Raw genomic sequence first — 14,432 nt, 5'->3', positions numbered from 1 at the left:
AACCCCATCTCCACCACCGTCCCGGCCCGGGGCTGTCTCTGGCCACGGGTTAGTTCTGGTGCTTCCAAATGTGTCCCGCTCTCCCCGCGGGGTTTATCTCCGGCTTTGCCCCGCCGGGCTGGAGGCAGTCCCAGCCTTTGGGGCTGGCTGCAGCTGTCCCGGCCGGTGCCAGCTCCTCCCCCCGGCAGCACGGAGGCTCCGGGGCCGGTACTATCCGGTAGCGAGGCCGGCTCGTCCTGCAGGCTTTCATGGCACTGCCCGTTCTTCCTCGCCGTGGGGCTGTGCCAGCCATGCCTGCCTGGGAGCCCGCCGTTGCTGGCTGACGAGGGCCGAGGGAAGCGCCCGTGGAGACCAGCGGGCCACCATGGCGCTGGCAGGTGCTCTGGAGCGGCTGCAGGAGGAGGCCATCTGCCCCATCTGCCTGGAGTACATGAGCGAGCCGGTCAGCATCGACTGCGGCCACAACTTCTGCCGAGGCTGCATCGCCAAGCACTGCCAGGACAAGGGGCTGTGGGCCGACGGGCCCTTCTCCTGCCCGCAGTGCCGGGCCTCCTGCCACCGCAGCGGCTTCCGACCCAACCGGCAGCTGGCCAACATCGTGGAGAGCATCCGCCAGCTGGGGCTGCGGGGCGGCCTGGGGCCCGAGCTGGAGCCGGGGACCCCCCTGTGCCCCCAGCACGACGAGCGGCTGAAGCTGTTCTGCGAGGAGGACGAGGAGCCCATCTGCGTGGTGTGTCGGGAGTCGCTGCAGCACCGCCCGCACACCGTGTACCCCATCGAGGAGGCGGCGCACGTCTACAAGGTACGGGAGGGTGAGGCGCCGGGTCCCTGCCCTGCCCGAGGCGCTCTGGCACGGGGCTGTGCGGCCACCGGGACCCCAGCAAGCTCAGTGGCATCGCTGGCAAAGCAGAAGGAGGGGTAGCGCAGACCGCTCTCCCCCCAGCCGCCCTTGCTGCAGGGATAAAGCTGGACCTGCCTTATCTTCCAAATTGTTGGTGGAGCCACGCTCACCCCGTCCATCCAGCTCAGGGATGCAGCCTGGCTCCCTGCCCATTCACAACCCCTGGAGAAGCTGAGCTGGTGGGTCCCAGAGGACATTTTGCCCTGGTGGAGGGATGCTGGCACCCAAATCCCACATCCCAGCTATGATGCTGACAGTGCCACCATCCACCCTTCACCCCAGCGCTGAAAGAGGGCTGTCGCTTTGTTCTCCAGAACCTTAATAGTGAGGAAAAACACAGGGGAAACCTGCGGAGCATGGGGAGGGTTAACACTGAGCTGAGTGAAGAGCACAGCTGCTTTGTTTGGGTGCCAGTGCCTGGCACTGCCTGGCACTGGGTCAGTGTCTCCCCCCGAGGCAGGGGAGACTCAGCCAACTTGCAGCACTCAGCAGGTGCTGTTGGGGTGAGTTGAGCCCATTTTTTCTCTTTCCAGGTCAAACTCCAGAAATCCCTGGAGAGTCTTTTAAAGGAAGTGGAGGAGGTGAAGAAGCATGAGTCAGCAGAAAGGATGAAAACCCAGGAGTGCAAGGCAGGTGCCTGTCTTAATTCTTAAAGAATGAGCTTCAGAGATATCAGGATTTAAGAAAAAAACACCCTGAATGATCTTGTCTGGGGATACAGATTTATCATTGTCTCCAGGCTGTGTTCTGCTGTCACATGTATGAGCAATGCTGGAAGCCAGGCTCAGTAGCCGTGTGCAGCTCTATAAAAAGATTTGCAAGGAGCAGCATGCCAGATTCCCTGGAATATTGAGAAACTTATACTGGTTAACAATTAGACATGGGCTATTTTTTATTGCCTTTTGTTTTACAATGTGCTTCAGTTTCAAGCCAGGCGTGAGCTGTGTGGTGAGCTCCACTTCACAGCAACAGGAACCAGAAGTGTTTTCATAAGAAAAAAAACCACTGAATTATTGCAGCTCTATCCCACTCCAGACAGTTCTGGGAAGAGCAGATGCCAGCAAACAGCTGGATTTCAAATCTCTTAGAGTGAAAGATGGAAAGTAAAAGTAAATGCAGAAAAGGAAATGAAACTGCTGGATGAGTTATCCAGCCCTGATTTTGAGCAGATGGTTAATCAGCTCTGGCAGGGAAGACAGGTTTCTCTGAATTCCCCTAGTTTTTCGCTCAGCTCCCTTGCCTGTGGCAGTCCAGACAAATGGTGGTGGGTTTCAAGGATGTTCCTATGAGCCCTCTGCCCGCACTGGGGGAGAAGGACAGAGACTGTGAGAGCTGTGTCACTGTCCTCCCATCTGCCTGAGTCAAGGCTCAGGGTCATGGCTCAGCTGCCTCCAGTTTGCTTTGGTTGTGCTTTTATAGCAAAAAGAGCCAAGATTCCCCTGTGAGTGGTAGGGGGAAGAAGCTGTCCTGGCTTATCAAGTCTTCATGACTCAGGTTCAAGTACTTGGATGGGGAAAAAAAAAAGAAGTTAAATTTCCTTTCCTTTATCTTCTTAATTCTGAGATTTCCTGACCCAAGCCCACTGCAGAGTGTCTTTCTGCAGCTCCAGGTTTCCAGCCAGCTTTTAGGGATGAGGTGAAAAGCCCTAAGGCACTGGCAGACCCTGCCAATTGCTGGTTCTTCACCTTGTAGTGAAACCTGGGGAGCCTCCTGGGCTCTGCCTTTCCATCTTCCACAGCTCCAGGGCTTCCTTTACATGGCAGATAGAGACAGGATATGAGGGAACTGTCTTAAACTAAGAAAGGAGAGATTTAGATTAGATATAAGGAAGAAATTCCTCCATGTGAGAGTGCTGAAGCCATGGCTTCTTGCCCAAAGAAGCTTTGACTGCCCCATTCCTGAAAATGTCAAAGGCCAGGCTGCACTGGGCTTGGAGCAACATGGTCTAGTGCAAGGTGTCCCTGCCCATGGCAGGGGGTGGAAGCAGATGGTCTTTAAGATCCCTTCCAACCGAAACCATTCCATGATTTTGTGACTGTTCTACCTCTTGCTCTTAACTGGGGATTTTCCCAGCATTGTCCACCTACCCAAGCAGTTTATTAGCCTGGATTTGGCTGGAGGTTTGAGCTGTAATAAAAACCTACCCTGACATCTGAGGGCACCTCCTTGCAGCCCAACACATCCCAGACCTCTGGGGTCCAGCTGAGCAGAAATGCCCCAGGCAAAGTCCTGCTGCTGGTAAACCAAGGATGCACTGCAGGAATTACAATGAGGTGGAAGCACAAGTTTGCCTCTGGCTGTTTTTGAATTCATGCACTTTTCACAAAAATGCAGTTTTATTTTCCCAGGGCCTGATGCTGGGCGTGGATGCTGGAGCATCTGGCTCTGTCTTGGCTGCCTGGATAACATTCATCCCATGAATCTTCTTATCCCAAGGAGACAGTAAAGAAAAAGCGGGAGAGGATTGTGAGTGAGTTTGGGAAGCTGCATCGGCTGCTGGCTGATGAGGAGAAGCTACTGCTCCAGAAGCTGGAGGAGGAAGAGAAGCAGATTCTGCTGCTGATCAATGAAAACTTGGCCAGGCTGGTGGAGGAGAAGTGCTTGCTGGAGGAGCTGATCCTGGAGATAAAAGGGAAGAGCCAGCAGCCAGCTGATGGGCTGCTCAAGGTTAGGCTTTGCCACCAGCACCACTAACTCAGCCCTGGTGCCTTTGTCACCTGGGTGGGTGGCTTGGCCCAGACAAACCCAGAGTCATTTTTGTCTTCTTCTAGGACATGAAAAGCATCCTGAGTAGGTGGGTGATTTTTCCTGATAGGTGCCATGATTATTCCTGGTAGGTACCATGATTGTTCCTGGCAGGTACCCATGGTTATTCTTGGCAGGTACCATGCCTGTTCCTCCTACTGTCCTGGATGCCTCCAGGCTTTGAGACAGATGTTTGCATGTGTTCCACAACAGCCACCCCATCCTCCCTGCCCAGCATCTGCTTTGGTCCTCCTGGGGTAGACGCAGGAGGGACTGAGACAATCCCTCAGAGGTTTTCCAGGGGCTCAGAGCCACAGCCTTGCATGGCTTGTGACATGTGAGCTGCATCCCCTCCTAAGGGATGTGCTGCCCAGTGGCTTTGTTCCTTCCTTCCCCAGGCCTGGCATTGCTGCTCCCTGTGTCGTTTAGTTCTGATCTCATTTGGATTGCCAATATGCAAGTAATTATCCCTAGTGCTCTTCCCAGCCAGAGCTCCAGGGAGGCAAAGGGCAACACAAGGGCATTGACCCCCTTCCCAGCTGGAGAGGGGCCATGGTGCAGGCTACGGATACAGCTCAAGGGCATCCCTCCCTTCTCAGGTGTGAAGGGGTAAAATTCCAGCCCCCCAAGGCTGTGTCTGTGACCCTGAAGGAAAACTACAGCATTCCTGAGCGCTGCCTGGGCATGAGGGACATGCTGAAGAAGTTCAAAGGTGAGGGGGCAGCTCCTGGCACATTTGGGTTCTGGTTTTCCCCGGTACCCTGGGGCACAGGGAGGTTTTTCCAATAAGCTTTGTCCAGCTGCTCCAGGTTTGTGCACTGATGAGTTCAGGCTGGTTTCATGGTGGGAAGACCTTTGTTGTGGTCTTGAATGGATAGTGAGGGGACCCTCCCAGGATGTCCCTCGGGGGTTTCAAGCACCATGTTGCCCATGACGTCTTGCTTTCAGACCTCTTTCTGAAGCTGTGGAACTGCCCTCCTTGGCTTGGCTCTGCAGCCTGACACCAAGTATTTTGATGAGGCTCATTTTCTGTGTTACATTTCCCCACTGCCAGGCAGTGCTGGGAGCTGTGCAAAACCACAAGCAAATAACTGTGGGATGGTTTGGGAGAGCTCAGCATTCAGGTCATAGGCACCTGTTTGTGTCTGTGCCTGCAGAAGCCTGAAGCCTTGTCCATCCTTCCATCCTTCTCTCTGTTCAGTGGACGTGATTCTGGACCCAGAGACAGCACACCCAGAGCTCTCTGTGTCTGAGGACCGCAAGAGTGTCCGGCGTGGGAGCAAGAAGCTGCTCCTGTCGCTCTTTGACAGCCCCAGGAGGTTCGGCAGCGCCCCGGCCGTGCTGGGCAGCCCCGGCTTCTTCTCGGGCCGCCACTACTGGGAGGTGCAGGTGGGAGACAAGCCCGAGTGGGGCCTGGGGCTGTGCCGAGAGGCAGCCGGCCGCAAAGGCTCTGTGCTCTTCTCCCCCAACAATGGTTACTGGGTGCTGCGGCTGCAAAACGGGGGCACCTACGAGGCCCTGACCGTGCCCGTGTCCCCCGTGACCCTGAGCGTGAGGCCCCGGCGCGTCGGGATCTTCCTGGACTACGAGGCGGGAGAGATCTCCTTCTACAACGTCAGCGACCGCTCCCACATTTACACCTTCACTGACAAGTTCTCAGGCAATCTCCGGCCTCTCTTTTTCTTGGGTGCCTTTTTGGGGGGCAGAAATTCAGAGCCCTTGGTGATCTCCTGGGTCAGGGACCCACAGGGGACTGGATGCATCATCTTGTGAGAGTGGCTGCCCTGGTTTGTCACTGGTGGGCAGAGACCTGGGAGCCCAACCAGCTTCTCCTGGTGAGTGGGGCAGCACTAGGGGAAAACGTCAGTGCCCTGGTGAATGTCCTGACAGGATTCTCACATAGTTCTGGCTGCTGGGGTGACCTGCCATGTGTGACACCCACTGTGTGCCATGTGTTGGGAAGGCACTTTGCAGCAGGAATGTGCCATAACCCTGTGTGCCACTAGTGGGGACAGGGGAGTCCCCTGATCACTGATGTCCTGATACTCATCTCACAGGCTGCTGGAGCAGTGTGTGTGCCCAGCCTGCCATGTAGTGCTGATTTTGTTGTGAATTGTATTGGAATAAAGCAATAAAGGCTTGATTTGGGGAACCTTGTGTGGTTAATGGTACAACTGCTGCTACTCTGAAATAGCTCAGAAGGCAAAGGGTGCTGCTCTACCTCATCCTCTCCAGCCCAGAGGATCCTTGAGAGATCCCATTGTGGCATCTGTGGGACACAGCAGCACTCTCCAGGCAGGGATTTGGCAGTGACAGATGCCTGTGTGGTGGCTTCACCCCAACCTTGTGGTACTGGGGCCTGGGGTAAAGAGAGAGGACATCTGTTTGGATGTGGGTGGTCCCTGGGCTGCTGTCTCTGGTCCCCTGCTCAGGAGATCCCTCCAGGTCTGTCAGCTCCAGCCCCTCCACCCCCCTCAAAACCCCATGAGTGGGAAAGCTCCAAGTGTGGGGAGTTGCCCATTGCAGGGCAGGGGTACTTCAGGGCTGCAAGATCCAGGGAAAGAAAAATAGCCCAAACTCTGTCTCCAGTGTTCACCCTTGGTCTGTCCATCCCCTGGTACATCCCTTCTCCAAGGCTCTTGCCAGGCTGCCCTAAGGCTCTTGCCAGGCTGCCAGTGTGTCACTGGAGGAAAAGCTCGTCTGAACCTGAGTGGGGCCGTGATCTCTTTGCACAGGGCCAGGAGGAGGAGACACTGCCCTGGGTGCACAAGACACTGCCCCATGGCACATGGGGTACCAGCAGTGCCACCAGCCCTGGACTACCAGCTGGGGTAGCTATGCAGTGTGTCCTTCAGACAGGAATCAAGAGGCTGCCTAATTTGAAGTCCAATTCAATGCAAATAAAATGAGATTTGGTAAAATGTAATCTGAGATGCTCAGCACAATTTATCATAGAGTCCTGGACTGGTTTGGGTTGGAAAGGACTTTAAAGCTCATGTTGTTCCACCCCCTGCCATGGGCAGGGACACCTTGCACTATCCCAGGTTGTTCCAAGCCCTGTCCAACCTGGCCTTGGATGCTCCCAGGGCTGGGGCAGCGACAGCTTCACTGGGCAACGTGTGCCAGGGCCTCCCCACCCTCAGAGGGAAGAACTCTTTCCCATATCCCATCTAGCCCTGCCCTCTGGCACGGGGCAGCCATTCCCCCTTGTCCTGCCACTCCAGGCCCTTGTAAATTGTCTCTCTCCAATTCCCTGCAGACGTCCTGGATGATGCTTTAGGAGTCTTCTAGTGAATAAATTGTCTGGACTGTGAGAGCAGTTCCCCTTGACTGAGTTTTGCTGTGTTTTGCAGGGTCCCACACTCCTTCAGGATCTTTCTTTTGGTGGCTGCACAACAGAGAGAACAGACTAGTGAGACAAGCTCAGCCACAGCTTTGCCACACCCCAGGGAGGAGAAGGATGATAGGTCCCAGTGGGTCCTGCAGTGCACTGACACCCTGAAGATATTACATGGAGATTATGATCTTATAGTCACTCCATGGAGAAGTTTATGGAGCCTGAGGAGATAAGAAAGGACAAACTTCAAGGCCTTAACAAAGAGCTGAAAGCAGAGGCAGTTGGTGGAGGGAGTGGTGAGGACAGCCACAGAAACCTGTTGTGCAGGGAGGGAACCAGGGTAAATGTCACTGAACCAGGAGGGGGAGGAGGTGATGGAATCGAAACTGTCCAGAGCAACCTGATCCTGGCAGGTGATGGACAAGTGGCACTTGCTGCAGGCCTGTCTGGGTAAAGGGTTTCCAGAAGAAGCAGAAGGAAGTGCAACAATTCAGAAATCTTGCAAGCAGGGGAAGAAATGAATGAGTAAAAAGGATGTGAGCTCACCCCAATGCAGCATCCCAAGTGTTTCTAGCAATCATGAATCTGCCTCCCCCGAGAAGGACAGTGGAGGTCAAAGGTATGAGATAGTTCTGAGTAGGCGCCCAGATTGTCCATCTGGTGGACTCTGCATCACGTGCTTCTAAGGAACTGCTTGGCACAGATACCAGTGTGCCCTCTGATGCCCAGGCTGGTTGGCAGCTGGAGAGCAGCTGGGAGCACTGGGCCCTGGCTTTGGGAGCTCCCTGCTGCCTGAAACTGATCCTGGGGTGATTTGCAAGCAGGAATTCTCTCTGAGCCATGGCAAGTGGAGTTTGTCGCTATCCTCAATGGCAGTGCATTGATGTCTGGCTGTGGCATCCACACAGATCTTGTCTTGCAAGGACCAGATCCTGCTCAGCCTCGTCCAGAGGGAATGGCTGCACAGCACAGCAGAGAATCACAGAATCATGGATTTGTTCAGGTTGGAAAACACCTCTAAGGTCATGGAATCCATCAATTACCCCAGCCAAGGACTGTTCTGCTCAAGAGGTGTGGTTTGGCTGAAGGCAAGAATCCCTTGAGATACCAAACCCGGCAGAGGGACCATGGATTGGGTGTTACTGTTTTTCTGAGCAATCCGTAGATTAAAGTAACACTTTAGGCATTGGCTCCCGGGGCAGTTTCCTCACTCCCAGGCACTGGCAGTGTCCCTTGTTATGATTCAGCACAGTTAACAGACCTGCAGATTTAGAAATGTGCTTTCTTAAAAATGTTGCACCCTTCTCTTCTAGAAGAAAATGCTTCATCATCTCAGAGGGATGTGAGTCATCATCTGCATCTTTCTAAGAACTCAGCAGAAATGTTCTTTTGGGTTTTCCTGGCCACTTCTGCCTTTTGTGACCCATGACAGGGAAGGCAACAGCCAGGCACAATTTCTTCTGTAATACTTAAATGTCTTCCTTAGTCCTGGGAGTCTGGGATATTGCACCACTTTAGGAAAACACTACTTTTGTATGCAGCTTACAAACCCATCCCCTTTTACATTATATTTTTGGATTCTGGTGCCTCAGAAGTGGCACACCCCTGCTCACGGTGTCTCTGGGAAGAGCTGTTCTGGAGACTGAGCCTCCCGTCCCTGTGGCAAACCAGGGCCCTGGGGATGGGGAGGAAGGTACAGAATTGGCACTTCTGGGTGCACAAATATTTTGCCTTCAGTGTGTCTAATTCCTCTCTGAAAAGTGGAGAAGTAAAAGCTCAGACCATGAACATTGACTGGCTTCAATCCACACCCCATCAGCACAGCCCTGCTCCTCCTTCTGTGAGAATCTGGACTCCAGCCTCCAATTCCTCTGGTATTTGGTGTGCCTCAAAATACCTACAGACACACTAGAGTGATGTAAAAAGCAAATATGGAGACATATGCATATATAATAATAATATTCTTATCATAGTAATGATTGAATTTTTGTTCTCAGCTAGGCTTGCCCAGGACTTCTGTCAAAAAAAAAAAAAGCAAACAAACAAAAAACAAAACAAAACAAAACAAAACAAACAAACAAACAAACAAAAAACGACAAAAAAGAACTTTACCAAACAAACCAACCTGCACAAAACCAAAAAAGAGAATTATTTTTATATACATTGTACAAAACATTCAGTAAATTCCACACTCTGCTTTCAGGATGGATAGTTTACAAATTCCAAACCCCTTTAACAACATTGTTCTTGTTTTGATCTGAATCCAGAGAAAATTCTGCAGAAAACCACCCTCCTCTTGGTCCCAACTCCACTTTTCATCTGTTAAACTTAAGGATCCCTTCCAGTTCAGCATGTTCTGTGACTCTGGTGTCCACCTGCTTGAGCACCCCATGAGAGTGTTCATGGGAGGGATGAACACCACAATTGCCTGAGCCCGGGCGTGAACTTCCTGGGGAGACAAAGCTCTTTGCCATGAGGGTGGGCAGGCCCTGGCACAGGTGCCCAGAGCAGCTTTGCTGCCCCAGCCTTGGCAGGGTCCAAGGCCAGGCTGGATAGGGCTTGAAGCAACCTGGGACAGTGGGAGGCTGTGGCAGCAGCTGTCTGGCCACAGAGAGCAGCACAGCTGGCCCAGGCATTGTGCTGGGAAAGGCTGTGGGAAGATCAGAGAAAACAATGATAAATAATTCTTATGTTCACTTGCTGCCCCTGCTGTTGTGAACATGTGGAATGTGTTACAGAGATTTGTCTACCAAAGGGTGGTTTCTTGATTGGCCACTGGTGATGGTGTTTGAAGGACCAGTTGGGTCCACCTGCATTGTAACTGTCTATAAAATCAATGGGTTTCTTAATGAGAATAGTTTAATAAAGTGATTGATCAGCCTTCTGTGAATCATGGACTCAATGCTAATTATTACCAGGCTGGGGGCCTGCAATGACAGAAGATGTCCCTGCCCATGTCAGGGGGTGACACAGGATGAGCTTTGAGGTCCCATCAAACTGAAGCTATTCCATGATTTTATGATTCCATGATTCTGTGACCCAAGGATTGCATGGTGTGACGATGTCATTGCATGCTTCAGCTCTAGCAGCAAAATCAGCCTCAAGCAGCTGCACAACCACAAATACATCCGGGGCCCATGGCAGGGTGACCTCTGGGTGAGGATCTAAGCTGATGGTGCCACGGGTAGTGCAGCCCTTGATGCTCTGAGCCACTCCTCATCCTCTGCAGAAGGTGATCAGCTCTCACCTCTCTGCTGGGGGTGTGCAGCTGCAGCTCCTCACGCTTTTCTGAGCTGTCACACGCAGGCGGGTGCAAGATCAAGAAAAACATGAGTAATTCTGGGCTCCTGCAGGCTCCCAGAACAGCAGTGAGGAGCCAGCTGAGGTACCCTGGGGTGGAGGGGGAGGGCTGTGGGAGGCTGGAATGGCCCTGGGTGCTTTGGGACACTGCCCAAGGCAGACAGCCTGTGTGCCGCATTGCCTGGCTGGATGGTACTCACTGGATCACGCTGTGCCCTTCCACGAGGAACCTGAGGCTGTGGGACTGCTCCCAGTGCCACAGAGGCAGGCAGGGCTTGTGTCCAAGAGGGACTGTGGAGGCTCAAGTGATTTTGGGATAATCCCATCACAGCTCTTCCCCCTCCTGTCTCCTGTTCCTGCTGTTCCCTGGATGAGGGCAGCTCTGGGCACTAGGCTTTGTGCCAATCTCAGTTCCCAGGGTGAATCTATCCAGCAGCACCCAGGGTGGCTGGTACTCAGTGGCCAGGATGAGTCTGCCTTCTGGAGCTGGCCCTGGGGTGTGCAGGGTCTGGTGAGTACAGGCTTTCACCAAAGCCAGCCCCTTCACATGCCAGGGGCAATGCCCATCTAAACCTCCCAGCCATGGGCTCCCTGCTCTCCCAGCAGCATCTCAGGGAAGGGGGCTCTGGTCCTGCTCTCTACCTCACTTCCCTCCTGTCAGGGTGCTATTTTAAGCTGGATGCTGTCAGCACTGGCGTGGGATGACAGATGGGATCCGCAGGGCCCCGTGGGCTGAGGAGCCAGGGCCTGCAGCTCCCCGAGTGAGGAGTGATGTGTTCCTTCCTCCCTCAGACACACCCACGGCCCCCTGATCCCTCCAGCCCCCTTGATCCTTCTCTCTCTGCTCACCACCCACCCTCTGCTCAAGGTCCCCCTCCCCAGGGCTGCCTCTGCCCTGCTGGCCTGTGTCCCACTGGTGTTCCTGTTTGAAATCCCAAATCCAGCATGGGAATGCAGTGTGTTAAACTGAGCGTTGTTCCGTGGAGTGCACCAGAGATCCAGGCAGGAGGAACCCAAATACTCTTTGCTGATCCAGCAGATCCTGTCCAGAGCTGATCAGAGCATCCCAAACACCATCAGTGGTGTGGGAAATGACATTAAGGACATGGGAAATACCTTCACTAAGGGGGGCTCCATTTCCTTCAGCTCCAGGGGGGCACCAGGGGAGATGTTCCCTTGCAGGGGCAGGTCCTGCCCTGGGCTGGGGTCTGGCATGGTCATCTCTGGACAGGCATCTCCAGAGATGAGCAGGTTTTGGAGTCAAAGTATTACTAAGGGAATATTTGCCAAGTTTCATGTCCCAGAAAAATGAGAGCTTAATGAAATAATTCTAAAATTCTTCAGTGAAACATATTTTTTTCACCCTCGGGTCTGGAAATAACTGATCCATTTTATCTGTAGCTCTCAGAAAGCTTTCCCTAAAACAGCCAATATGTTAAATTTCAGCCCCTAAAGGTAATATTTTGATTGATTGTAATGGGGCCAGAAATGGAATTTAATGAGCTTCCAATTGTCATAATGAATGGAAATTAAATACCTTAGAAAAAGCTTAAGACAAGTTACCTGAATGTAATCCCTGCCTTTCTCACAACTCCTCCTTCATGGCTTTTCTTGTTACTATTTTGCAAAACAAGATGTTCAGACACAGAAAGCTTGTAGAAGTTTTGACAATGTGGAAAAGGAAATAAAGAAGCTGCTGTCACTATTTTAATTTCAGCTATTGTCACCCCAAAGGATTGTAACAGAGGCAAACACAGAAGATTCTTACAAAAATATTTATTTATTGGCATCTGAATTTAATTTTATGTAAAAAATATAGTTACTTAAATACAGAAATTATAATCTGAGTCTACAGGCAAAAAAACCCCCCAAAAACATATTAAATAAGTTTTTTTTTTATCTCAGAGTTATTGCACTTGATCCCTCCCCTATAAAAAATTAAATACACAACATTAAGTTGTGTTTTGGAATGTTTTCAGTTTCTCAGCTAGCTCTAAATGACATTGAAGCCCTTCCAGTGGACCCCAGCTGGTGACGCCTGTCCCTCCCGGCAGTGGGGACAGGGAGCAGCTGGCTCTGCGCAGGAGCTCAGTCCAGCTCCAGCTCGTTCACGTACTGCTGGACCCAGTCCTCCCTGGGGTTGGCACAGACCTCCCGGCCCTTCCTGGTGATGAACCTGTGGAGTGCAAGGAGGTCAGGTTTTGGTGGGAGAGCACTGAATGGAGGATCACAGAATCATAGAGTTATGGAATGTCTTGCTTTGGAAGGCACCCTAAAGCTTATACAGTTCTACTCCCTGCCATGGGCACGGACATCTTCCACTAGACCAGTTTGTTTCAAGCCCATCCAACCCGGCCTTGGATACTTCCAGGGCCAGGACAAGAGCCCTGCCCAAGTCCTGCCTCTCCCAAAGATGAGCAGCTCCATGCCGTGCCCATCCTATCCAGAGGCCGCCAGTTTTATCTGCAAAGGGGTAGAGCAGGAGCAGCATATGGCTTTTGTGCTCCAAGCATCACCTTGTTCTTCTTGTCTATCCCAGCTTTCCTTCCCTGTCTTTGGAAAAGGGCCTTTCCCTCCCTGGCTCCTCAGCCCCAAACCACCCTGCCCCGGAGGAGGGACTCACACGACAGCAGGCTGGGAGCACTGGCTGTTGGTTTCGTAGTAATCCTTCACAAAGGTGCGGGGCAGCTGCCGCGAGACGTAGGAGAAACAGCAGGAGGTTGGTGGGTCGGAGCCAACTGTGAAGGGCAAAGAAGTCATGAGCAGTGGCAAGGGATGGGGGACAAGGCAGGGAGCTGGGATTACCCATCCCTGGGTCTAGGGGACAGGGATTATGTGGAGGAGGAAGAGAAAAGATGGGGTCTTTTTTCTTCTTCCTTCAGTTATTTCCCTGTTGGGTTCACCCTGAGCTGGCATTGACACAGCCCATGCCACCAGGCAACACCTCCCAGCCCAAACATGGCCAGCCCTAGCCTTCCTCGGGGTGCCCACATTTGATCCCTGTAGCGGGGGGGGGGGGGGGGGGGGCATGGCTGTGCTTTTACTAAAAAGGGTAGCAAACCTTTAGCTTTTATGCAAATGGTCTTTGAGCTCTTCTTGTCCCATAACCCTGGAGCACCTGCCAGAAGATGCTGGACAGAGGGAGGGACCCAGAGTGGAATTGCTATCAGAAGGGGCTGTCCCAGCAGGACACCTCTCTTGTCCCCAGTTAGGGAAGGTGAGGAGACCCTGGACTTACGTGGAGCAGCAGAGGTCTGGTAGCAGAAGGCAACAATGAGGATGGTGAGGGCAACCACAAACACCTTCATGTTGCTGGAGAAGTGGTGGCTGGAGCTGGAGCAGGCAAGGGTAGCTTGGAAGCCTCTTTGCTGTCTGATGCTGAGACCATCAGCAGCCTCTCAATTTATGGAGCGAGAGGTCTGTGCAGAGCTTGCGTAGGCATGGTGGAATTTCCACCAGAGTGCACTTGTGCTGCAGTCCCGTGATGGAACAGGGCAGCCCCAGCTCCGGAAGAGTGAAGCTCCCTGCTCGATTCAGTGCCTCCCCAGTGACACAGGATATGAAACAGTCACTGTGGCTATTTCTGCTTCCATCATGCCTGTCCCTTAGTAAGAAGTTCCTCTGTGGAGGTTCCTGCATTTGTTAAGTCTCCTCTTACCCAACCTTCCTGGCAGCTTGGAGGAGAGAGTGTATCCATGAAAGAACTGTGCTGGAGGGCCCAGAAGCATTAGTGGGATGAGGCTGGCTAGGGAGAAAGAGACTGAAGTCTCCTTTACCAAGGATTGTCCCATATTTTCAAAGCCCCTGGTGCCCCAGGAGCAGGAGGTGGGAGCTGTCACCAGTGTTCTGCGTGTGCTCCCCATGGCTGGAGATGCCTCAGGGCATGTCCTGCAGCTGTGACAGCACTGCAGGCACTGGCATAGGTGGTGGTGGGCATGAAAGAGGAATCTGAGAAGCTGAAACTCTCAAGTTTCCTCCTTAATTTAAAGGAAAGGAGTGCTGAGATGGGCTACTTGTTATCTCCTGGAACTGCCTGATGTACCCCAAGTCCTATAAGGAGACATTAAATTGCAATTTAATCAAACCGTTGCTTTTTTAAAATAAAGATTATACAGTTGCATTTCAAGAGTTACTGGTAGTCTGGGGATG

General features: G+C 52.6%; 2 protein-coding genes across 3 annotated transcripts; one reads left to right on the top strand and one right to left on the bottom strand.

Moving 5' to 3' along the window:
- The first annotated feature begins 130 nt into the window (after positions 1 to 130).
- TRIM50 (tripartite motif containing 50) lies at positions 131 to 5,798 on the top strand. 2 transcript variants are annotated; one of them, XM_014271814.3, is made up of 6 exons: positions 131 to 802; positions 1,435 to 1,530; positions 3,338 to 3,568; positions 3,673 to 3,734; positions 4,246 to 4,358; positions 4,848 to 5,798. In XM_014271814.3, the coding sequence occupies exons 1-6, from the start codon at positions 365 to 367 to the stop codon at positions 5,417 to 5,419; spliced, it is 1,512 nt and encodes a 503-aa protein (XP_014127289.1). In that variant the 5' UTR covers positions 131 to 364; the 3' UTR covers positions 5,420 to 5,798. The 2 variants fall into 2 exon arrangements, with proteins under 2 accessions (XP_014127289.1, XP_005493802.1); XM_005493745.4 differs by having other exon boundaries at positions 136 to 802; positions 3,673 to 3,695.
- Positions 5,799 to 12,051: 6,253 nt separating this feature from the next.
- Positions 12,052 to 13,781, bottom strand: LOC102064262 (C-C motif chemokine 4 homolog). The gene is made up of 3 exons (XM_026797283.2): positions 13,522 to 13,781; positions 12,907 to 13,021; positions 12,052 to 12,459 (listed from the first exon to the last, which is right to left on the bottom strand). The coding sequence occupies exons 1-3, from the start codon at positions 13,589 to 13,591 to the stop codon at positions 12,372 to 12,374; spliced, it is 273 nt and encodes a 90-aa protein (XP_026653084.1). The 5' UTR covers positions 13,592 to 13,781; the 3' UTR covers positions 12,052 to 12,371.
- Positions 13,782 to 14,432: the final 651 nt, after the last annotated feature.

Source organism: Zonotrichia albicollis, chromosome 22 (genome assembly GCF_047830755.1).
Source record: "Zonotrichia albicollis isolate bZonAlb1 chromosome 22, bZonAlb1.hap1, whole genome shotgun sequence".
Classification (NCBI taxonomy): Eukaryota; Metazoa; Chordata; class Aves; order Passeriformes; family Passerellidae; genus Zonotrichia; species Zonotrichia albicollis.
Note: the sequence above shows the minus strand (reverse complement) of the source record. Positions and strands in the feature narration are given on the sequence as shown.

Excerpts from the sequence above, each read along its gene's own strand:
- LOC102064262 (XM_026797283.2), bottom strand. The coding sequence starts at position 13,591 with ATGAAGGTGTTTGTGGTTGCCCTCACCATCCTCATTGTTGCCTTCTGC. Across the intron at positions 13,022-13,521 it reads CCAGACCTCTGCTGCTCCAC|TTGGCTCCGACCCACCAACC; the intron begins GTAAGTCCAGGG and ends TGCCCTTCACAG. Across the intron at positions 12,460-12,906 it reads TGCTCCCAGCCTGCTGTCGT|GTTCATCACCAGGAAGGGCC; the intron begins GTGAGTCCCTCC and ends TGCACTCCACAG.
- TRIM50 (XM_014271814.3), top strand. The coding sequence starts at position 365 with ATGGCGCTGGCAGGTGCTCTGGAGCGGCTGCAGGAGGAGGCCATCTGC. Across the intron at positions 803-1,434 it reads AGGCGGCGCACGTCTACAAG|GTCAAACTCCAGAAATCCCT; the intron begins GTACGGGAGGGT and ends TTCTCTTTCCAG. Across the intron at positions 1,531-3,337 it reads TGAAAACCCAGGAGTGCAAG|GAGACAGTAAAGAAAAAGCG; the intron begins GCAGGTGCCTGT and ends TCTTATCCCAAG.